The 24,974-nt window shown below is 36.0% G+C and overlaps 1 protein-coding gene across 2 annotated transcripts in view; it reads right to left on the reverse strand.

Annotated features, from left to right (window-relative positions):
* The window catches only part of PRELID2 (PRELI domain containing 2), a 92,492-nt gene extending 68,210 nt beyond the window's left edge, over positions 1-24,282 (reverse strand). For both annotated transcript variants that reach the window (XR_007950767.1, XM_051978643.1), the window contains exon 1: positions 23,825-24,282. Coding sequence is in view for 1 of the 2 variants with exons in the window: in XM_051978643.1 (XP_051834603.1) it covers positions 23,825-23,899 (75 nt within the window). In the remaining variant the exon portion in view is untranslated. The remainder of the gene's footprint in view (positions 1-23,824) is intronic.
* Between the last annotated feature and the right edge of the window lie 692 nt (positions 24,283-24,974).

Genomic DNA, 24,974 nt, shown 5'->3' on the forward strand with positions numbered 1-24,974 from the left:
CAAACAGAAATATGTGGCAAACCTCACTATCTATATGGAATAACTCTTTTACTCTCAATGGCATTAGAAAACACCTTTGCTGAGCATGGCTTTCCCTGTTTTATGTCTTGCTTGATGATGATACATAGAAAATCACTGAACCAAGTTATCTCTGTGATTGCATCCAAGACATTTTTTTTTTATGATCCCAACAATTTATAAGAGATATTTTATTGAAAAGGGGAACTTCAACAAAATAAGTGCGATAATAAATAAGCAAACAAAATGTCTTGAAATATTACATACATATGCTCTGGAGCTAGAAGGGACAGGTGGTTTGCACCTGGGATTCATTAGTACTAGGAACTCCCAATGTACAAACTTCCTCCCTAATGCAAATCAGTAATATATATGTAACTTAAGGAGCTGGCAGAGGCAATGATAAGTTGACTGATTTGTTCAGAATCACACAATTTCGTGTGTGTGACCATGGCAGGACTAGGAGCTAGCTCTTCCTGACTCCAAGCCTTGCCTTCTGTTAGACTACACTATTTCTCACCTTTATTTATTGTTGCTTCTGCAAATTTATATTATAGATGTGATTAGTAAAATTCAAATTCACTTCACAGCATTGCTGAATTCATAGTTTCTCATCACATATTTTCTTAATTAATAATAATAATAGTATAACTACTGTCTAGGGACCTCTGAAATTTTTTAACATTAAAAATGGTCCTTATCTCAAAAAGGTCAGAATTATGAGTCTAGATCTCTCAGTCAATTCAATAATTGTGAAGATGCAAATGAGTGTAAAAAACCCTCTTGCCTTTCTCTTATTTTCATGAGGAATATCCTTAGTACAACATAACTAGTCCTTAATATTTCACAGAAGTAACAAAGTAAATATATACTTACTGAAGTCTTCTAAGTTACCTTTAAAAAATAATAATGCCACATTTTCCTTTCTTTTAGATTCATCTACTTAGAATACTTAGGAAACTTTAAAAATTGATCCTTGATTGCCTTTAAAATGGTGGTACTTCTATCACACATTTTTTTTCTAGTACATATTTGTATAAGGGTAGGACAAAATTTACACTATTGCAATTAATCCAGATACATTCATCAAATAATACATTGCAAACAGCAAATATAAACGAGGGCTGCAGGCCTCCCTAAATCCAACAGGAAATCTATTTAGATTAATTGAAACTGTAGGTGTAATTAGATGTGAGGAAAAGGCAATCTCTTCCCACCCCCACCCTCAAGCCTTTTTTAAGGGAAGTTGGCAGGAGACCTCTCTCCTGTTTCCCATAGCTCAAATCTTAGATTACAACTAGCTACCTAGTTTCATAGAGACCACAGCCCACATGACAAAAATCACTTAGTGAATCTCTACAGACTTCCTATTATTCCTAGAGAGGTGTCCAGCCTTACTTCACATCAAATGAGTAACTGAAATATGTTCTCACTGGATAAACATATCAAGGTTAAGTGAAAAGGAATGATTTTAACTCTACCTTTACAATTAATCTAATTCAGCCTTTCTTCAGAAGGGTCCTTTCCTTATATTCACTTGTATGCTGGTCAATATTTAATAAACAGGTCTTCAGAAAAACATAATAATAATAAATGTGTATATGACATATTTTTCAGTTTAATCTGCATTATTAATATTTTCTCCATCACTTTCTTTGTTTTAGACATCAACAATAAATGAAACACTACTTATAGGGTTTGCCAATTTCTAAACATTGCATTTTCTGCTAGGTTCAATTGATGTATATTGGTTAGTTTTGTTGATCTGCTTTTTCATTTTCAATGAACATTTATTAAGCATCTATGAAATGTCAAGCACTGTTAAGCGTTAGAGACGCAAATAGGGACAAAAGACAGTCACTGCCCTCAAAGAACTTTCCCGATCTAATTGGGAGAAAACACCAAGTAAACAGATATATACAAAGCAAGCTTTCTAAAGGATAAATAAGAAATAATTAACCCAGGAAGGGCATTAGAATTAAGGGGTGAGGGTAGAGAAAGCTTCCAGTAAAAGTAGGATTTTAGTGTGGACTTAGAGGAAGCCAGAGAGGTCAAACATCAAGAGTGGAAGGTGTTCATTCCAGTCTTATCTGTGGAACAACCAAAGGCCAGTGTCACTGAGTGAAGGCATATATGTCAGGAAATAAGATGTAAGAAGACTTAAAAGACACAAAAGGCTTTGAATGCCAAATAGAACACTGTATTGGCTCCTAGATGGAAGGGGAAGCCCACTAGAGTCTGTTGAGTAGAAGAACAATACATTCTAACTTACGTTTTAGGAAAAATCATTTTGTTAGCCAAGAATGGATTGGAGTGGAAAGAGACTTGAGGCAAGCTAACCTCCCAGCAGATTACTGCAGTAGTCTGAGCATGAGGTGATGGGAGATTGCACCAGAATAATGTCAGAGAAAAAAAAAGGTGTTTTTGAGAGATGTTGCAAAGGTGAAATAGACTTTGGCAATAGCTTGGATATGGTGGGGAAAAGAAAGGAGGGTCCAGCATAACTCCAAATAGAGATTGTCAATTCCTCTAACTTAGAAGTTAAAACATTTGCTTGTGGTGATACAGCTAGTATTTACTACAGGTAGGATTTGAATCTAGGTTTACTGTAGGTTTTTACTCTTCTGATTGAAATCTAAAATTTTTCATAAGCTCTTCCCATGCTATCTTTCCAGCCTAATTTTACATTTCTCTACTCTCCACATTGTATCGTAGCAAACTATGTTTCTTGCTATTTCTCTAACAGGACACTACATCTTCATCACCATGCATTTGCACCCATCCCTATGCTTATTTGAACATTTTCTCTTTTCACATCCACCCTTGGGAAGACTTAATTCAATTTCTTCTGCATAAAACTCTTCCTAGTCTCCTTAAGTTTACAATTGCCCTACCTTCTATATGTATGGGTGTATATATGTATATATGCATGTAATGCATATATATATGCATGCATGTAAGCATGTGTATGTGTGTATGCATGTAAACATGTGTGAGTGAACACACATATGCATGTCATCTTCCCAAGTAGAATTCAAGTTCCTTAAGATGAAGGATCATTTCATTCTTTCCTGTATACTATTCCTAGGAGCTAGTACAATGGCCATACATGATAGGAATTTAAATACTTACTTATAGATTGTCAATACATGAAGCCTCTGTGGTTTTATAAATGCTAAGAATTCTTGTCATCAAAAGATGCATCACCAGGACCTATGACCTAGTCTGAGAAAATAGACTAAGTGATTAACATAAAACCAAACCAAGTCTCATTCCCTTTCATTCTTTCTCACTTTCCCTTTTTTATCTCCCTTCTTTAATTCTCCCCCTTTCTCCATACATATGAATGAAAAGGAAAATATTACCAAATACTTAATCAACTTTCTACTGAAAATGAAAATATCATTCACAGCTGCCATTTATACGCTTAACTATAACTATTCAAACAATTTCTCCTAGCATATCCAATATCCAGTAAGAGTGGGGCTCTGGGTAACTGTATTGCAGGAAAGAAAATATTTTAGCCTTTGTATTTTATTACAGCTACCCAAATTAAGTATGTTACTTAATCCCAAAGCAATTTAAAGTTGAAATTATACATCACTATGCCTCTAAAGAAAGATATTTGCAGTGTTTTTTTTGTCCACATAATAATAAATCAACACCAACGACTCTATAGAAAAAGTCTTATCTGGCCTTTAATTGATATATAAATTAGAAAACTAACTCAACACAATGGCCCTCTGGGTCCTTGGTCCTCTTTACTGACTTATTAGATTTAATGTACATGAGATTTGAGAAGTAGATATTTCATAGCACATCCCTCTCTCATTAGTTCTTTAAGATACCAATTCCTAAAAGGCAAGCTCATTAAATATAGCCATTTGAGCTCACCAGATGCTTTTTCTATACGGTTATAATTCATTTGCCCCAACTTTATAAAACTCCTTGTAAATGATTTTAAAGAGAGAAACAGCTATAAGTGAGAGAAAAAGAAACACAAAGCAGGAGAGAATCATAAAATAAATAAATAAGCAAAGACTATACTGGCCTATGGTACAAACACCATGGTTCATTCAATATATTGTTTTTGGAAACATGCATCCATTCATTCACTAACTATCAGCTAAGAAACATAATAGTTTGGGAGTAATTCCCAGATTTCTTTTTTTTTTTTTTGGTTGGTTTTTGTTTTAAAGGTATAAAAGTATTAAAGGTAAACTTTTAATGCAACCAGAAATACATCATACACAGTAACAGCAAAATTGTGCGATGATAAACTATGAAAGACTTAGTTCTTCCCAGAGGTTCAGTGATCCAAGACAATCTCAATAAACTTTGGATGGAAAATGTCATCTGCATCCAGAAAAAAAAACTATGGAGACTGAATGTAAATCATGCTATATTCACTTTTTTTTTCTCTCATAATTTTTCCCTTTTGTTATGATTTTTTTTTCCCAACATGATTCATAAAGAAATGTGTATTTTAAAAGTTAATATACATATATGAACAGGAAAAAAAATTTAAATAAAATAAAATAAACTCTTAATACAGCTTCTGTCATAGTGTAAGTGATCTGTTATATACAAGGGTAAAGGAAGTTAATGCCTCTCAAGGTTTTAAAAATAGTACTTACATTATGAGTTGTGAGGGAATAACATACCAGAAGCCATAGCACAAGATGCTATTCAAAATACAACTTGCTTAGTATTTTAACAACTTCCAACATCAGGATAAAATAAATCAGCTTTCCTAAGTACAAATACTATTCTCCTAGATGCCAATATTTTCATATAATCCTCACAGGAAACTTTGCACTGAAAAGCGAATAATGCCACCTTGCACTTATAGGCATAAAATTTTCAAAGCTCTATCCCATAAATTATAATACCTAAAAGCCAGTAGGTACTTAATGAATGGTTGTTGAAACTGAATTGGCTTTACCACATTTGGACCTCACAACAACTCTCTCAGGTCATGAAAATATTATTCTCATTTTATAGATGAGGAATATGGGGGCTCAGGGAAGTATGACTTGTTCAAACTGACATATGATGCTCATATTGGAAGTAGGACTAGAATCCATGCCAGTAGATCCTTTTTAGTGCACCAGAAAATTGCCTTTCAGACTATAGCAAAACTCTCATACCCTGTAAGAATACAAAAGCTTCTTCTTCTCCATGGATTTGTGGTCTCTAGGCTAGGAATGACAATTTTAAAGTAATTTTCTCTAAGAAAAAAACAGCTGCTAAATTATTATATTATGTGATATATTATATTACATTATGTTGTATTATATCATTTCATAATCACATAGTATCATATCATATCATATTATGTAAAAGATACTAAGATTGATAATTCCCAGATATTTCAAGTCTTTTTAAGTATCAAAAAAATTTCTCAGATCCCAAACATGATAGTAATAGTGATAAGGTGCAAGAATTGAGGGTAAGAGAGCCCCTAACAGCAATAGGCCAGTGACAGGCTTTGCAAAAGAATTCCCAAACCTCAATGAATACAGGTTTGTGGCAAAGAATGGTATTTATTTACACTTAGCAGACAGCTTGCTTGGAAGACAGCCTTTTTAATGAGCAAGGTCCTGTTAGAAATATAACAAAGATGGGTTAACATTGTGAAGAAAATGGGCCAGTCCTACTGAAGAGGGGACCCCTGTAATGCTGGAGAAACTGAGCAAGATAGAGATTAGAGAGTATTTAATAATTTATTTAATGGAGAGATTTACTGGGGCCAAATGGATCCACGAGTTTGGTCCCAGGGCTGAATGAGACTATTGTCTCCAAGAATCCAGCAGTAAATGTCATATACAAGATTCTTTTATAGGGTAACAAGAACAATGACACAATGGGGGAGGTACCTGGATGGGGATGACCCAATGGGGTCATCTAAGGGGTTACCTAAGATGACATAATGGGAGCTACTGGAGAGGCTTCTGATATGCTAATGATGTCTAAAATGGATAAGGACCTTTATTCCATCAAACATTATGAGGGAATGATTATAGCCTGAGTCTCAAATATGACTTGTAGCCTAACATTAAGAGGGAATGGTCATAACCTGATTCAGAGTAACTGAACAGGACAATTAGGGAAACTGGGTCAGGACATTAAAAGAGAACTGTGGCACAACACCCCGAAACTCTAAAAATCCTTGAAGGAGAAAATTTCCTTCAACTCTGCCTCAGTGAGAGACCGCCCCAGGGAATCAGATAAAATGCTTTATCTAGGTGGGGTTGGTTCAGTCCAGAGATAAAGAATTCCAACCCTATTCAAATGAAGACCTTCAATTCAACTCAAGTTGTACCCAGCCCCATCAAGAGCAACTCCAGCTTGTAGCCAAGGCTTATAAAAGAGCCAAACTAAAGTCCTCTCTGTACAGAGGTTCCAAACATGCCAGCTATGCCATGCTGGCTATACCAAGGGCCTCTGTTCACTGGAATATTCTTTTCCAGTGTCCTCTCTTTACCCTCACTTATTTCCCTAATGAGACTTTATGCCTCTCTATCAGGATTTCTAACCTTACTCCCCAATCCCTATAATTAAACTTCGTTTATTGACCTAGGGTTTTGCGTTTCCTTTACAGAGAACCTCTGCACCACTAGAAGGGAGTCCCCAAAACTCCCTACCCTTGCGCCAAATCCCAAGGGGGTGTAGGGGAGCCAAACCTCTTCATTTATTTCCCTGAACCCTAAACCTGCCACTAAATCTTATTTAACTCCCTGACCAGCAGGAACCCTAATCTCATTTTGGTTCCCTAAATCTAGACCTTATCACTATTCTTCTGCAAAGATTCAGGATTCAGAGTTGGGGCTTCAATTCAATTCAAAATTGAATGAGATTACCTAACTGGGAGTTTGAGCCACTCAATCTCAGGCAGAGATTTCCAATTGAAAAGAAATAACTGATTTTGGGAAGGCTGTGGCCCCTCCCAGAGGAAAGCTTGAGATCCCGAATCACCCTTCCCCCACGGTTAAAGAGGATATAATTTATATCAATAGTATGATTGATTATGAAAATATATGGCAATAGAAAAGCTAATGTGGATTCAGTAATATTTTGTAATGAATTCATTTTTATTGATGACAACCGTATCTAGCTATATTTATCTGCAATGTATTCAATCTGTAGAAGAAGTTTGCTTATTCATTATCCTATTCACACTGACGGGGCAAACCCTGAAACTGTCCCCCTTGACTTTTGGGGGGAAGCAATGAGGGTGAACTCTGAAACTCTCCTCTGACAGAGACCCACCCTTCAGGGCAGTTAAGTGGTTCCACATTCATTAAGTGGTTGGAAATCTTTGTGGGGACTGGCTGTACCCTCTATTGAGTTGAAGATTAGCCCAGGACCACTCCCAGGAGTAGGAACTTAACTGGTCTCATTCAGTTGGAGATCTGAGCCTGATATTCCTATTGAGTGGCTTGAAACTCCAGGATAAGTACTCTCTTTTCAACTGGAAATGTAGGCCTGGGGGCAGCCTTAGACTTCTTATAAAAAAAAAAAAACAATTTTTGAACTCCAAATCTCTACAGAAGTCCAAAGTAGGATTATGCTTTGCCAAGAAGCTCTCTTCTTAGCATAGCTATCTGCCAATACTCTTGCCCACTGTGAAGATACCCTCTTCTCAGTGATGACCTTTTGTTATTTCTATGACAGAACCTCTTGCCATTGAGGAGTCTGTCTTCCTAGCAAAGCTGGCTTCTCAGTGCCACTAAAAATCCCTTTTGCCATTCAGACTTTTCAGGTTTTCAAATTCTTTCACATTGGACCTGTGAGCCGACCAGAGAAGACTCTCACACTGCAATTCTGTACCACTAGAACCGCATCAACACCACATGTTTTGTGGTGAGCATTCTTGGAGTATATTCTGGGATTTATTCATCCCTTTTAAAGAGTTAATGTCTTGTAATAACTTATTTCTCCATCCCCACATAGGGTTCATAGCCTATAATTTAAGAACTGATGAGATCCTGAGTAACTAGGTGCAGTTAGCAGAAAAGAGAATGAAGTATTGATGGAATTGCTCCCTAAGTCAGGCAGGGATGGACAATGATGGGGATCAAGTGAGCCTCATAGCCCAATCTTGCTATGTCCAGTCAGAAATCTAATTTATGCTAAATTCCTAAGATTAAATTTCCTCCTATAAAGCTGTCCATGGTTCATGCCATCTTTGCTGAACCCCTTTGGATCAACACTGTGCCTTAACAGCACAGTGTCTCTCCTCTCATTACCCATCATGCCTCTATTCCTTTTTCCTTACAGCTAATTAACTCTTTAGGGTGCTAAATCCCTTTTAGGAATTTTGTCTGCCAGTTAAGGATATATACTCCAACATCAACTCTCTTGGTTAATTGTGAAATCTTGGGAACTTGTCTTTTCATCATTAATTGTTAAAACTCCTTTTCTTGCTAACTATATGCTCTCCCAACTCTATTTCATATTTATTATTCCTGATGCCTATTGTATCTCTTCATTGTATCTATAATTTCTTCTCCTAAATAAACCTTCCATTTGCCAAGAGAATGCCAAAGTGAATTCTTCACATGACCAAACCCCAACATTCAGTATCTGAATCTCAATCTCATCCTTTGGTACAAATCTCAAACACATCAGAAGCAAGTGACAGACTAATTCCCCTCTAAAAAAAACACAATAACAACTATTAAAACACTTTAAAAGAAGTGCCCAAAGAGCAGAGAAGAAACTACAAGAAAGCCAGGAGAAAATTTTACAAGTCTGCACCTTGGCCAAGGCAAGGACACATAAATATTTCATTCATATTTACTACCATATGGTTTGCTTTCAGCAGTTTTTTAAGCAATGGGTAAGGATTTACATAGGTCTGTCTCACAGACATATCTGTGATCAAGCAGACATATTCTGAAAATGACTGGCCTACTTTGAGAGTATAACTGGCTCACAAAAGGATCCAACTCCAAACCTCACCTTCATTAGCATTGGACCCTACTGAAAAAGAATAAAACAGAATAAGGAAATTTCCCAAAGAATATGCTGGCCAATTATTCAAAACTCATCATAAAAGAGGGTCCTTAATTTAGCTCTTTGGCTGTGCCTCAAGTTAAAAATCAATTCCATGCATAAAACCTCTCACTAGCAAAAAACAAAACTTGGAGGAGTAATGATTTACATTACTAAAGAATCCTTCACTTTCCAAAAATCTTTAAGCTTCCTTATTGCTGGATGAAATTCAATGCAATGTGATTCAATAATTCGATTCAAGAAGCATTTACTACTAGTATTGAAGAATATCACTATTCTTCCAGTCCCAGAGATTCCTAAATTGAGTATTATCCTCAACTTCTAACTCTTCTTCATACCACATATCTAATGAGCTGCCAAGTCTTGATCATCTCTAACTCTACAACTATCTGATCCTTTTCTGTATTCACATAGCAAACACCTTAATTCAGGCCCAATTGTTCTCTCACTAAATCACATCAGTGACCTCCTAATTGGTTATCCATCACATCTCTCCACACTTCAGTCCCACACAAACACAGCTGCCAGTGTGACTTTCCTAAGTAGACAGTTAACCATGTCACTCTTCCACTCAATAAACACCAGTGATTCCCTATTGACCCTAAAATAAAATAAAAATGTCTCGGTTTAGCTTTTAAAGTTTCATGATATGTATCCAATGTACAGTATTATTCCAGCTGAATGAATGAATGAAAAAGCAATTAGTAAGCACTTATAAGCATTGTACTTAGTATTAGTGATAAAAACACATTTTGTTATTTGCAGCAGTACTTTTTATGGCAACAAAAAATTGGAAAATGAGTAAATGCCAATTGAATGAAGTGAATTGTGAAAGCTGTCTCACTAGATGGAGACAGTGTTCTAAAGAGTGAGTGAGGGTCAGCTGTGCCCCAGAACCAGGTTTCTCTCTCCAAAAATCCCATGGTTTACAAGGAGTGGGACCTTTTCTTTGTGAGATTAAGTTGGGGCCATCTTGGCTTTGAAACTCCCATAGAAGGTAATTTTAGTAATCCTAAAGATGTGGTTGGGTTGAAAGTTTCCTCATTTATGACTTACAAGTGAGATCATTTACCTGGCTAATCAGGGCAAAGATCCAGCCTATAGGGAGTGTTAGCCCAGGCCCCTATATAATTCTTGTCTGTTAACTGGATCTATCTGCATGTCTAGGGAAGGAGACGCCCTTTCTAGCCAGATCGTAATAAAATTCCTTTCTGCTTTTGCCTTGAAAAATCTCCTTAATTTATTTGATTTATTTCAGCCTGTGGTCTTGTCCCACACACTATCAATTGGGAATAGCTGAACAAATTGTGGTATATGAAGATAATGAAATATAATTGTTCTAGAAAAAATGATGAACAAGCTGATTATAGAAAGGCCTGGAAAGATTTACATGAACTGATGCTGAGGGAAACAAGCAGAACCAGGAATATATTGTAAGCAATAACAGCAAGAATGTGCAATGATCAACTATGAAAGATTTGGTTCTTCTTAGTAGTTTAATGATTCAAAGCAATCCCAATAGACTTTAGAGAGAAAAGGCCATCTGCATCCAGAAAAAGACCTAATGTAAATCAACACATGCTATGTTCACTTCTTTTTTCTGGATTTTTTTTTTTAATCTTCCCCATGGTTTTCTCATTTGCTCTGATTTTTCTCTCCCAACATAATTCATAAAGTAATGTGTATTAAAAATAAATTCACTAAAGACCAAAAAAAAAAAAAAAAAAAAAAAACCCCACATTTTGTACAGTATACATTAATGTCCATCCTTACTCTGTAGTGTACCTGACAAATAGCCTCACATTTGGCATTAAATGTCCTGTCGCCTGATACTGGCTTTACCCCATATATATACTTCCCCCTTCTCCACCTCAAAGAACATCCCTTTTCCTTCTAGACACAGCTCACAAACTGATGGGAATTCTGACCGGCTTATGAGCTGGATCAGTTTATGCTCAGGAATTGTTCCTATTATCCAATTCCTCTTATCAACCATGATGGGAACTCAGTTTTCCCAGACTGTCTTTAAAACAATGTCAGTACCTTAACACACATCTTTATAACTCCTTAAATTCTTCCCCTTCACTCCTAAGTCTCCCCTGAAACTTTAAAAGCCATGTCACCCCAGTCACTATAACTCTGCCTTGCCTAATCATTTTGGTTTGAGCCCATGAGTTATTTCAAGTAATAAATGACAAACATTTGTAACCTGTTACGGATATCTATGTCACAATTTCTTTATGTCAATTGAAATATTATCTTAGAATACTCTTTTGCAATTATGCTCTCCACAATCTATTTCATATTATCACTTCTGGTGTCTTTATTTTCACATCAATAACATTTTCTATATGAAGTATTTCCTAAACTGTCCACAACTTCTAGTGCCCTCCATCTCAAACTATCTTGCTTTTATTTGTAATTATTCTCCTTGCAAAAAAGAATTATTATGAATTGTTATGAAAATAATTGTAAGTTACATAACAACATCAATTGTGGAAGACAAAATAGCAAAGAAATTCTATGCAAAATTTGGTAAAATGTTCCAAATCAAATCAATTTTTATGTGATAGGTACTGACCTCAAGGCAAAGGTGGGATAGGAAGAAATAAATAAGAAATATAGTTCTAGAGAAATAAATGAGAAACCCAAAAATTACATAAAAACCTTATTTCTTTTCTATCAGAGCTTAACCCGTAGTCCATGAATTAATTTAATATTTTGATAACCACATTTCAATATAATTTGTTTCCTTTGAAATCCTGTTTTATGTTGTACACTTAACATGATTCTGAGAAGGAATTCACAGATTTTATCAGACTGCCAAATGAGTCTTTGATTAAAAAAAAAAAATTTAAGGATCTCTGCCTCTTTCCCAAACATTTTCTTTAATAAATAAAGAAAAAACAAAAATAGAATTAGTAGATACAGAACAGGCTAATGATCAAAGAAAAAATTTTTTTTAAAAATCAAGATGGATGTGGCTGTTATCAAAGTCAATTGCCTATGAACAGACAGTGCATGAACTTATCTCAGGTAAAACCAGAATTTATAATAAAGAAAAATAGTAATGAATAAAATATGATGTACAACTTAAAGTTTAATTCTGAATTATTTAAATAAACAACTGAAAATCAAAAATGGAAAGGGACAATAGAAATAAGATCAATAATCACCATAATAATTTCATCCAGAAACTAAACCAATAAAAATTAATTGCTGCCACAAGAAAACCAAAAGCCCCAGGAAGTACTTTAACAGACATTTTTGACTTATTTGCTATTTGGCAAGATGGCTCTCAAAGGAAATACTTGTTTAGAATATAAACAAGCCTGCAAAATCTTACAAAGAAAGTCAATCAATCGATATACATTATGGTGCTATGTACTAGAGATACAAATATGAAAAAGAAGGCTAGTCCTTGTCTTCAGGAAACTTACAATCTAACAGGATATAACACACACCAAAAAACAAAAAACAGGGGAAGATATCACGCAAGGGAATAATGATAAAGAAGTACACAGGAGATCAATGCAAGATAGAAAATGAAGAGATGGCTGGTCTGACTGTCCTCCTTAAATGGAGTCTTTGGGAGGAGCTTTTCATTTCTCTCTCTAATCAAAAGGGCAGAGAAAACTGATGACATTTCAATACTAAGGTTGATTCAGTCTTGCAGAATAATGAAGTTCCAAGTGAACTTCAGAGAAATATAATGAGGAAAGAGAGAAATAAACATTAAATAATCAATTACTGAGGAGATCCAGGTTTTTTTCCCTTCCTATTTCCTCATTCTCTACTAGGTCAAATCAGCATCTAAAAAACATAGCTGATAATGAGATTAGACTAACTTTTTTCTCAATCTTATTCAGATTCTACATAAAAGGAGAAGCCCATTGTATTTTACTCAGACTTGAGGAGGTGGGGAAACTAGATCTTCAGTACCAGCTCAGAAGGCAAATTCTGGAAAATCAGGCTTCTTCCTGGAAAGAGCAGATAAAGCTATCCCCTGCAAACACAACAGACCCCTGTGTTAAAAGTGAATTCTCAGAGTGGCACAAGAAGCATGGGACAGTACCCTTTTTACCACAGAAGCAGAGCTCAACCATAAAATAAAATAAAAGAGGAAATACCGAAAGAAAAAGAAAGAAAAAAGAACACGAAACAGAAAAGAATCTTGACCACAGAAAGCTACTATGAGAATAGGGAAGACCAAAACACCACCTCAGATGAGGAAAAAAAAGGTCCACAGAGGAAATCTCAAAGAGTGATATAAATTGGTCTGATGTCCAAAGAGCCTTTTTGGAAGTCTTAAAGTTCAAGTTCTTTAAGTTCAAGACTTTAAAAGACAAATAAGAGAGATAGAAGAAAAATGAGAAAAGAAATGAGAAGTGTGCAAGAAGGAGTTAAAAGCTTGGAAAAGGAAGGCAATTCCTTAAAAAATACAATTGGCCAAATCCAAAAACAAAAACAAACAAACAAACAACAACAACAAAAAAAAAAAAAAACACCCACTAAAGAAAACTACACTCTCAAAAGGAGAATTAACCAAATGGAAAAGGAGATACAAAAGTTAACTGAAGAAAATCATACATTAAAACAAGAATGGGGCAAAAGTAAGTTAATGACTCTGAGACATCAAAAATCAGTCAAACAAACTAAAAAGAATTTTAAAATGGAAGAAAATGTAAAATACTTCATTGGAAATCAGCAAACTTGGAAAATAGATCCAGAAGAGACAATTTAAAAATCATGAATCTAGCTGAAGGCCAACACTAGATAACATTCTTCAAAAGATCATCAAAGAAAACTGCCCTGATAAAGAGGAGCAAAGAGAGAAATAGTTGTTGAAAGAATCCATCAATCACCTTCTGAAAGAGATCCCACAAAGAAAATCCCAAGGAACATTGTTGTGAAACTTCAGAATTACAATCTCAAATTAAAAATACTGCAAGCTGCCAGACAGAAACAATTCAAATATCAAGGAGTAACAGTCAGGATTACCTAGGATCTGTCAACTTCTACAATAAATAATCAGGAATACTATGTTCCAGAAGGCAATGGACCTGGAGTTACAACCAAGAATTAACTACCCAGCAAGAGTGAGTATCATCTTTCAGGAGAAGTGCTAGATCTTCAATCATTTATATTGAAAAATACAGAGCTAAATAGAAAATTTAATCTCTCAAGAGGAGCACAGAAAGATAAACAAGAGGAAAATATATATGTTATTTAAAGATTAAACTGTTTACATCCCTAATAGGAAAATAATATCTGTAACAACTATAAATGTTACTGAGGTAGAGGGGAGCATGATATGGATGGAAGACATGGTTGTGAATAGATTCTGATGTAATGACATCAAAGAAAAAGATATTAAAGGATGGGAAATGGACTGTATTGGAGAAGAAGAAAGGGAAGGTATAATGGGTCAAATGAAATCACAAAAAGAGGCACAAAAGACCTATTACAATAGAGGAAAAGAAGAGGGGGGATGAGCTTTGTCTAAAACTTGATTTCATCAGTTTTGGTTCAAAGAGGAAATAAGTTAATCATTTATTTGGGTATAGAAATTTATCTAACCCTATAAAGAAGTAAGAGGAGAAAGCAGAAAGAGAAGGGGGGATAGATTAAAAGGAGAACAAAAACATCAGGGGAAAAAGGTAAGAAAAGAGGAGAGGGGTGATAGAAAATAAGATAGTGAATGGGGTGAATTAAAAAAACAAAACACTACTAAGTTCAGGGAGGAAAGAGAGAACAAAAGTATATACAGGGGGGAAAATAGGATGTAGGGAAATACAGAGCTGGTAATCATAACTGTGAATGTAAATGGGATGACCTCTCCCATAAGATCCAAGTGAATAGCATGATGGATTAAAAACAGAATCCTAAAAAATGTTACAAGAAACACATTTGACACAGAGAGACACATATAGAGTAGAGGTAAAAGGCTGGAACAGAATTTATTATGCTTCAAGTGAAGTAAAAAGCAGGGGTTGCAATTCTGATCTCAGATAAAGCACAAGTAAAAATAGATCTAATTAAAAGAGATAGGGAAGGAAAGGATACCATAAACAATGAAGTAGTAAGAATACATAATGTATATGCACCAAGTAGTAAAGCACACAAATTCTTAGAGAAGATATTAAGTCAATTACAGGAAGAAATGACAAAATTAGTGGGGACCTCAACCTTCCCTTCTCAGAATCAGATAAATTTAACCACAAAATACATAAGAAAGAAACTAAGGAGGTTAATAGAATCCTAGAAAACATAGATTTAATAGACCTCTGGAGAAAACTGAATAGGGACAGAAAGGAATATACTTTTTTCCTGGCAATACATAGCATATATACAAAAATTGACTATGTATTAGAACATAAAAACCTCACAATAAAATGCAGAATGGCAGAAATAGTAAATGTTTCCTTTTCAGATCACAATGCAATAAAAATTTTATTCAATAAAGGCCAGGGAAAGATAAATAACCTAATTCTTTAAAAAAGGGAGTGAATGTACTGATCAGAGAAATGCAAATTAAGACAACTCTGAGGTACCACTACCCACCTCTCAGCTTGGTTAGATAATGACAAATGTTGGAGGGGATGTGGGAAAACGGGTACTAATGCATTTTTGTAGAGTTGTGAAATGATCTAACCATTCTAGAGAGCAATTTGTAATTATGCTCAAAAGATTATCAAACTATGCATACCCTTTAATTCAGCAGTGTTCCTACTGGACTTATATCCCAAAGAGAGGGAAAGGGATCCACATGGCAGCCTTTTTTGTAGTAGCAAGAAACCGGAAACTAAGTAGATGCCCATCAGTTGGAGAATGGCTGAATAAGTTATGGTATATGAATGTTATGGAATATTATTGTTCTATAAGAAATAACCAGCAGGATGATTTCAGAGAGACCTGGAGAGACTTACATGAATTGATGTTAAGTGAGATGAGCAGAACTAGGAGATCATTATATGTTGGAATCTTTACAAACTGCTAACTCATTAGAGTTGACAGATTATTGATCTGATCTTACAAGGAGATGTTTTGGGCCAGAACCTGAAACAAGGGACTAAGTAGAACCAATTGATACAATGCTTGTGTTCACACCTTTACTCATTGGAGTTCACACGTTTGGGAGATTTCAGGGTTTAATATGAGATATACGAATTCACACTTCCCTTGAAGCTCTTAGGACAAGAGAACATGCTAGGAGATATCCCACAATCCATCTCTCTCTCAAAGAAGCATAAATAGAGCTTCAATGGGCCAGTCAAGGAAGTTTTTCTGAGTGAAGAAGCTTCGAGTAGAGCGTTCAGCTGAATTAGACTGGAGAGGAGCACTCTGGTGCAGACAGAGAGCACTCTGGGAGATTAAGAGCCAGAAGCTCTCTCTCCGAGGCAAGATAGATTCAACTTGGAGCTGAATTGGAGGCTGAAGAAAGCAGAGGCAGAAGCAAAGGACAAAGCTGCAAGAGCTCTTGAAACCAAGCAGAGAGATAGGTCTCTAAGCTAATTGGGCTATACTGGAGACAATAAAAGATCTGAACTTTTATCACCTGGTGTTGGAATCCTTACTAACTGCTAAGTAATTAGAGTTGATCTAATCTTACAAGAAGATGTTTTGGGCAGAACCTGAAACAAGGTACTAAGTAGAACTACCCATAATCCCTCTCTCTGGAAGGAGCATAAATAGGCCAATGGGCCAGTCGGAGAGTCCTGGAGAGGAAGACGCTACGAGTCGAGATTTCACCGGAATGACATGAAGACTGGAGCTGGCTGGAGGCTGAAGGACCAGACCTTTGGATTTAAAGACATTCGGAGAGAGCTCTTGGAACCAAGCAGAGAGATAGGCCTCTAAGCTAACCGGGCTATATTGGAAATAATAAAAGATCTGAACTTTTATCACCTGGCTGCTTTTTGAGAAGAAAAGGATCACCACATTTTGGCGCCCTGAACGTGGGACAAACAGACCCCTCAGTGGATTTCAGTGGAAAAGCTCTGATCCTGATTCAAGTGGAAAAGCCTCTGATCCTGATCCAGTGGAAAAAACTTCAACCCAGAAATTAGGGTGAGTGCAACAAAGAAATTTTGTTAGAAGAGTTAAAGTAGAATTTCAGCTAAGATGGGACAGATATTTAGAAAACAGTCTGTTTCTGTTCAAGGAAAATGTTTAGAGAGTATTGTCAAAATTATGGAAAGCCAAGGTTTAATTATAAGTTTACAGCAAATCACTGAACTTTTACAAACTGTAAAGGACATATGTCCTTGTTTCTCTCTTGATAAGGAATTAGATCTAAATGAATGGAAATTAGTTGGAGAGGATCTTTGTCAATTCTATGATAAAAATGGGCCTAACTCAATAATTAATACATATAATGTAATACAATTGGCTATAAGAAGTTATTTAAGTGATAGAATGATGAAAAGGAAAGTACAGGAGGAAGAAAAGCCAACTTTACTAGGTGAAAAGGAGGACGAATCAGATGAGAATGGAGTTAATTACAATTCTGAGTATGATACTTCACAGCAGGAGGAATTAGGTGATTCCACATCTCATGACCCTCCCCCCACAATGAACCCTTCATGGGTGGAACAAGGGGGAGGGAGAGAGACAGAAACACAGTCAGCTTCTCCTGTAAAGCAGAATTTGACAAGATTAGAAAAAGCATTAATTAAGGCAAAAAATGAAGGAGAAGATATATCTGATTTTATAAATGCATATCCTGTGATTGAAGAGCTCAACTCCTCAGGTCAAAAAGAGAGAAAATACACTCCTTTTTAATTTGGGACGCAATAGGCAAAAAGGAGCTGTTGTACAAATCACTTTTGACCAACTAGCTGGTGAAGGTCAGTATGCAAAGAGTTCAGAACAGATTTATTATCCCATAACAGTATATGAGCAAATTTCTAAGGCTGCAATAAAAGCTTGGAATTCTCTCCCTGGACAGAAAGATGGAAATAATGCTTTCACAAAAATAGAGCAAGGTCCCAATGAACCTTTTGCAGATTTTGTGGGACGTTTACAAACAGCTGTAATAAAAACCATTGGAAATAATGCAGCAACAGAAATAATGACTAGACATTTGGCTAAGGAAAATGCCAATGAGATTTGCAAGAGAATTATATGGGGGCTAGACAAAAATGCTCCTTTAGAAGAAATCATTAGACGCTGTGCCACAGTGGGCACAAATGCTTATTATGCCCAGACTATGATGAACATGGAAAGACAAGGTTCTTCTTGGCAGAGGAATTCTAGAGAAACTCGTCAATGTTTTCATTGCGGAAAAGTTGGACATTTGAGAGCTCATTGTAGATATGGAGATAGAGTGAGAAGACAGGGTGAGAGAAAACCCCAAACCCCATGTACAAAATGTAACCGAGGCTTTCACTGGGCCTCTAAATGTATATTTACCCAGAGGAATGAGAGGCAGGGCCCAGCTCTAAAGTATCAATCAAAGGACAGGTGGGGCATGATAGCAGCTGAGGTTACACCCAGAGAGACTTTAGAAATTCAGGATTCTGATGTCATCAACCAACAGAAAAGCAATCAGGATTAAGACAACAAGACAATTTCCAATACAAACAACTCCAATGTAATTACCAGATGATGAGGAGAAATCCCAAAAGTGGTAAATAGAAGAGAATTAGATAGGTTAACTGCTTGGGGAAGAGGATCTGCTTATATTTCCACAGGTGGAAAAGGAATCAGATGGCTAACAAAGAGACTGTCAAAAGAACTTTAAAATCTTCAGCTTTTAGTTCCTGAAAAACCAGCAAGAATCACTGGATTCCCTGAGATGAAAAATTGTTGATGAGACTTTTTGCAGTACTTCAGAGCTTACAGGAATTATTAGATTCCTGGCGCATGAACTAATGGACAATGGATTCCTTATGGACTATTTCTAGGACTTATGGACATTTGTAAATTTTCAGGTCGATTTATGTTGTTACATTACTACTAGCCTGTGTTATATTATGTATTTTAAGCAATTGCAAGAATCATTGGATTTCTTGAGATGAAAGATTGTTGATGAGACTTTTGCAGTAGTTAAATTTTCATGTTGATTCATGTTATTTGTTACATTACCACTAGCCTGTGTTATATTGCTATGTGCTCATGTAAATTATGTATAATGCCTCCCATATTGATGGATTTATGTATACCATGTATATCTGTTACAAAGTTCTGGCCCATATTGATGGATTTATGTGTACCCCCTCAGAAACCTCCTATGTTTTAAAACAAAAGAAAGGGGGAGATGTTGGAATCCTTACTAACTGCTAAGTAATTAGAGTTGATCTAATCTTACAAGAAGATGTTTTGGGCAGAACCTGAAACAAGGTACTAAGTAGAACTACCCATAATCCCTCTCTCTGGAAGGAGCATAAATAGGCCAATGGGCCAGTCGGAGAGTCCTGGAGAGGAAGACGCTACGAGTCGAGATTTCACCGGAATGACATGAAGACTGGAGCTGGCTGGAGGCTGAAGGACCAGACCTTTGGATTTAAAGACATTCGGAGAGAGCTCTTGGAACCAAGCAGAGAGATAGGCCTCTAAGCTAACCGGGCTATATTGGAAATAATAAAAGATCTGAACTTTTATCACCTGGCTGCTTTTTGAGAAGAAAAGGATCACCACAACCTGGCTGAGTTTTGAGGTGATTATTACTTTCAACTGCAACTAAGGCTGCCTCCAGAAAACCTCCCTGAGAAACCTGCTTTCTCTCAGAGAGAACCATTATATTATTATAAAGAAGAACAAGAACTCCAACAATTATACACAGCAACAGCAAGACTATATGATGATCAATGATGATGGCTGTGGCTCTTCTCAATAATAAGATGATTCAGGCTAGTTCCAATGATCAAATGATAATGAGAGCCATCTATGCCCAAAGAGACAACTGTGGGGACTGGGTGTGGTTCACAAAATAGAATTTTCACTTCTTTTATTGTTATTTGCTTAAATTTTATTTTCTTTCTCATTTTTCTTTTTTATCAGATTTTTCTTGTGCAGCAAGATAATTGTATAAATATGTATGCCTATATTCAATTTACATATATTTTAACCATGTTAATCATATACTGGATTACTTGTCATCTAGGGAAGGAGGTAGGGGAAGAAAGAGGAAGGAATCGGAACACAAAGTTTTTTGCAAGGGTCAATGTTAAAAAAATCCTTGCATATGTTTTGAAAATAAAAAGCTTTAATAAAAAAATTTAAATTACACAAGAAAAATAAATAAAAATGAGTGGGTCAAACAACAAATCACAGAAACAATCCATAGTTTCATCCAAGAGAATGACAATAATAAGACAACATACCAAAAACTATGTAGCCAAAATAGTTCTTAGGGGAAAATTTATATCTCTAAAGCTATATAAATAAAATAGAGAAAGAGGAAATCAATGAATTGGGCATGCAACTAAAAATGCTACAAAAAGAAAAACATGAACAGATACTGACTTGTCTTTCCCCACCTATATCAAATCTTTATAAGAGTTGTTAGGAAACAAATAACTTTTTGAAAATTATATTTAACAAGCGAGTACATCTTTACCATCTCAAGTGATAGAAAAAATATAGAATATAAAGTGTTCCACAAAGTTTTAATTCTATACCAAGACTTTTGGAATTTGCTGTATAAAATCCCATTGCACTTATTTATAGGTCACCAAAAAGAGAAAGAAAGAAAAGAAAAACATTAGACTGAACAAAGCATTATTTCAATGTTTTACAGCCTCTTTTACAATAAGTGTGTCATATCTATGTATCAAGCTTATTCAAGATTCCTTGGAAAACTTAAATAACTCCAAAAAAAAAAAAAATCAGGGAAGGCTTTTGCAGCAAAGGTTACTACTATGATAGAGGAGATCAAATGTAAAATTCTGACTAAGGAAAAATTTCAAGTGGAAACATCTTTTCTTTTTTAAAGTCCTAACTATTTCATATTTACCATTCCTGGTGTCTGCTTTACCTCTTCATTTTGTCTATAACCTCTTCTAAATAAACCTACCTTTTGCCAAAGAGAATGGCCATTGTGAATTCTTCACATGACCAAATCACATCAACATCTAATGGAGATGGATAGATCAAGTGACAGCTAGAGAAATATAATGAAAACAATGGAGAAAAGAAATCAATTAAAAAGGTAAAATGGAAAAAAAAAGGTGTGAGAAGAAAAGTCTATGGGAATAGTGTTATATCAAAGAAATTGAAGCAATACTATCATAAGGATGAATTGCTAATTTTAAAAAAGAAGAGAAAAAATTCCCAAAGAGCAATATTAAAGACACAAAGGGAAAACAAATCTAACTCTCATAACATTAATTGTGAATTTAAACAAATCACTAAAATGAAAGGACAGCAGGGCTGGAAAACAATGCACTATGCATAGCTTACAAAAAAAAAAAAATTTCATCCCAAATCAAAGATTTACATGCAATTTTAAGTCTAAAAAATAATTTATTATGCATCAGATTTGTGCAAAAAAATCAGGAGCTGCAATCACTCTGTTAAATGAATCAAAAATAAGATTTTGGAACATTAAGAGATTTTTTTTATTATTATATTATGCTTAAAGAACCATGCACAAACTGTTTTCAAGTCTTATTTTTTCTCTTAGCAACATCCTGTTGCATATTCCAGTGTCTTCACTAACACAGTCATAACCCTAACTCAAGACCCTCATCATCTAAAACCAGTATTACTAAAATGTTTCTAATTGGCCTCCCTGTCTCAAGTTTCTCCTGACCCCTCTATTCAGATGCACAGTGCAAGTCTATGCATGTCACTTCTGCTACTTAACAAATTCAGTAGCTCCCTATTATTTCCAGGATCAAATATTAAATACTGTTTGGCACTTAAAGACTTTTACAAATTGACCTCTTCATTCCTTTCCAGTTTTCTTATATTTTGCTCCTATCTACCCCCGCAATTTCAACACAGTTCAAATCCCATCTTACCATCCATTCAGGTTTATCAATACAAAGATATTTAAATACTGTCTCCCACCTCAAAAACATTAGTCCTTTAGAAAGGAACTGATTTTGTCTTTAATATTTACATACCCAGGGCCAAACATAAAGTAGGCACTTAATAAATGTTTTTTGAGAGAGTAAGATCCTAGAGCTCAGTAGGTCAATTAGTTAATAAGTGGCAAGAACCAGTTACAGGCAGATAAAAGAAGTGGGAAAAGACACTGCCCTAAAGGAGCACACAATCAATGGGAGATAAGAAGCAAAAATAAACAAACCATCTGCACACACAATAAATGGGGGGGAATTAAAGACAACACTAGAATTAAGAAGGATTGGAAACAGTTTACAATCAAATATGGAATTTCAGCTGGGATTTACAGGAAGGCAGGGAAAGCAATGGGAAGAGCTGTGGAGTGAGAACATCTTAGACATAGGGTACAGGCAGAGAAAATGCCTGAAGTTGAGAGATGGAGTGTTCAAAGAAATGCCAGAAGGCCACTGGATCAAAGACTATGTGGCAAAGAGTAAAGTATAAGAATACTAGAAAGGTAGGGAGGAAGGGGACTGACTAAGTTTTGAAGGGCTTTAACACCAACCAGAGAATTTTGTATTTGATCTTGAAGTAATGGGTGGAAAAATAAAAAAAGTAATGAGATACCACTAGAATGTGTTGAGTAGGGACAAAGGTATATGTGACTTAGACCTACCGGAAAGGTTTACTTTTTCTTAGTCTCCCCCGCACCTAAAACAATGCCTGCTACAGACTTTAATGCTTTTTTCACGAAAGCTGATTGAATTAGAATTGAGTCTTAATAATCTTGTGACTTCAGTTAACCTATTTTATAGATGAATGAGTGAAAGAAAAAGCATTCACTGAAGATGTGCTATCTGCAAAGCAGTGTAGGAACACACACACACACACACACACACACACACACACACACACACACACACACACCATTCCTACTCTCAAACTTATATTCCAATAGGTAGAGTCAGCACATATAGAAGAATGATAACTTTGGGAAACAATGGCAGACTAGAGCAACTGCCATTTACAGCTTTGATAGGATTCTTAGATGAAGAGTTAGTGTGAGGTGATATCAGAATAAATAAAATAAAGGGATTTCATGAAATCACTTCTAATAACTCTTCCACTCTAACTCTACATTCTACTACTTATCCATCAATTTCTGTCTCACATAGAGACAAGTGAGCACAAAGAAAACACCCAGCTATTCCTTTTACCTTCTCTACTTTCCCAAGAACATTGTCCTTTCAGAGTTTCCAACTCCCCAGTGGAAGCCCCAAGAACTTTCCTTAAAAAAGTTTTGTGAAAACTCAAAAGTTTCTCCATTTTCATCACAAAGATAGATGCAGAGTAAAAACAAAAACAAAAACTCCAGCAGGTGGATAGAAAGCCAAGAGCTCAAGCATTTTGCATCCATTCACTCATTTATTCATTCAGCAAAAAATTACAAACACCATCTCATCTTAAAGAACTTGAGTCTAGAACTTATATGCAAATATATTATAAAAAGTATATGAAAGTTCCTATGAGTTTTAACCTAGTGCTGTGGGACTTCCAAGAAGGAAATGAGCACTTTCAGAACCAGAAACAATGGAAAGGGAGACAGCATCTCTCGAGATCCTCTATTTGACAATTCATTTTGAAAAACAAAGTAGGGATCGATCTTGCACATGGTCACATAGCTACTAAGTATCAGAGCAGGCAGGAATAATACGGGCAGTCACAGAGAGGACAAAGAGGAGCAAAAAGACAAAAATTGCTACTTTTTTACCTTTCTGAGGAAGCTTGCCACTACTTGCTCGAATGGATATCTGTACACTTGGTGCACGTCCACAGTGACTCCCATTTCTGGTCGGAGATGGTCCTTGGAGGCCAGCTAGTCAGTCCTTCTCTGAGACCCACAGGCCTTGCCGGCCAGCCTACAAGTCTCCCCGGGTTAAAAGTCTGAGCCTGCAGGCACAGCCACGCTAGTGGCTGAAAGAGAGTTCGTATAGGGTTTTTTTTTTTCTTCTTTTCAAACTTCTAAAACTTTATTGGCTCCCCAGAGAAACAGTCCATAAAGAGTACTCCCCTTTTGGCCCAAGCTGGAGTGGGCGGGCCAAAGAACTGAAATCAGGATTTGAGGGATTTGTGAATTTTTCTAAGCCCTGTCTCCCAGAGTCAAGAGACCAGAACCACTTGACTATTTTCTTTCCCAAGTTGAGTTCAGGTCTTGTCTTTGCAGCTGGCGTCTCACCCAATCCAGAGAATTGTAGTATTCACAGCCTGAGTCAGGGAGAAAGGGAAGGGCTGGGCTTGGCGGGTATATCACTTTCACACTAACCTTAAAACTACCAAAGTCTAAAAGAAAAGGAAAACTAGGAAAGTAGGGAAAGAAAGTAAAAGGAGAAAAAAGGGAGGGGGAGGAGAGAGGAAAAAAAAGTTAAGAAAGAGAGCAAAGAGAGGAAGGAAAGAGGACCGGGAACTCCAGGATAGCAACAATAAAAACAACAAAAATACTCAAAATAAATAAAGATAAAAAATGCTTACTGAAATTAGAGCTGAAAGGAACCTCTGAGGTCATTCTTGTCTAAATCCCTCATTATATAAATTAAGAAGCTGGGAACTGCCAAGTCATACAAAAAAATAAGAAATAAATCCAGAGTTCAAATTCACTCTTCTTCCTAATCCAAAACATTTTCCACTGTACCAAGAAATTATTCTTCTACTTTCTCACAGAAAAATGGAAACAATTTACCTAGAGGAATGCATAACACAACAGCAGAAGTGCAATAAGAAGTATCTGATCTGGTCCAGCAACGATGAAGGGAGGGGAGGGAAGGAAATAGAGCAGGCTGGCAGATGCTGAGGAAGGGGGAAACAGAATTCTTGATTCACTCAAGATGAAAAATAGGGGGAAAACATTTCCCAAAAGGCATTAT

The sequence above is a fragment of the Antechinus flavipes genome, chromosome 2 (assembly GCF_016432865.1).
Source record: "Antechinus flavipes isolate AdamAnt ecotype Samford, QLD, Australia chromosome 2, AdamAnt_v2, whole genome shotgun sequence".
Lineage (NCBI taxonomy): Eukaryota > Metazoa > Chordata > Mammalia > Dasyuromorphia > Dasyuridae > Antechinus > Antechinus flavipes.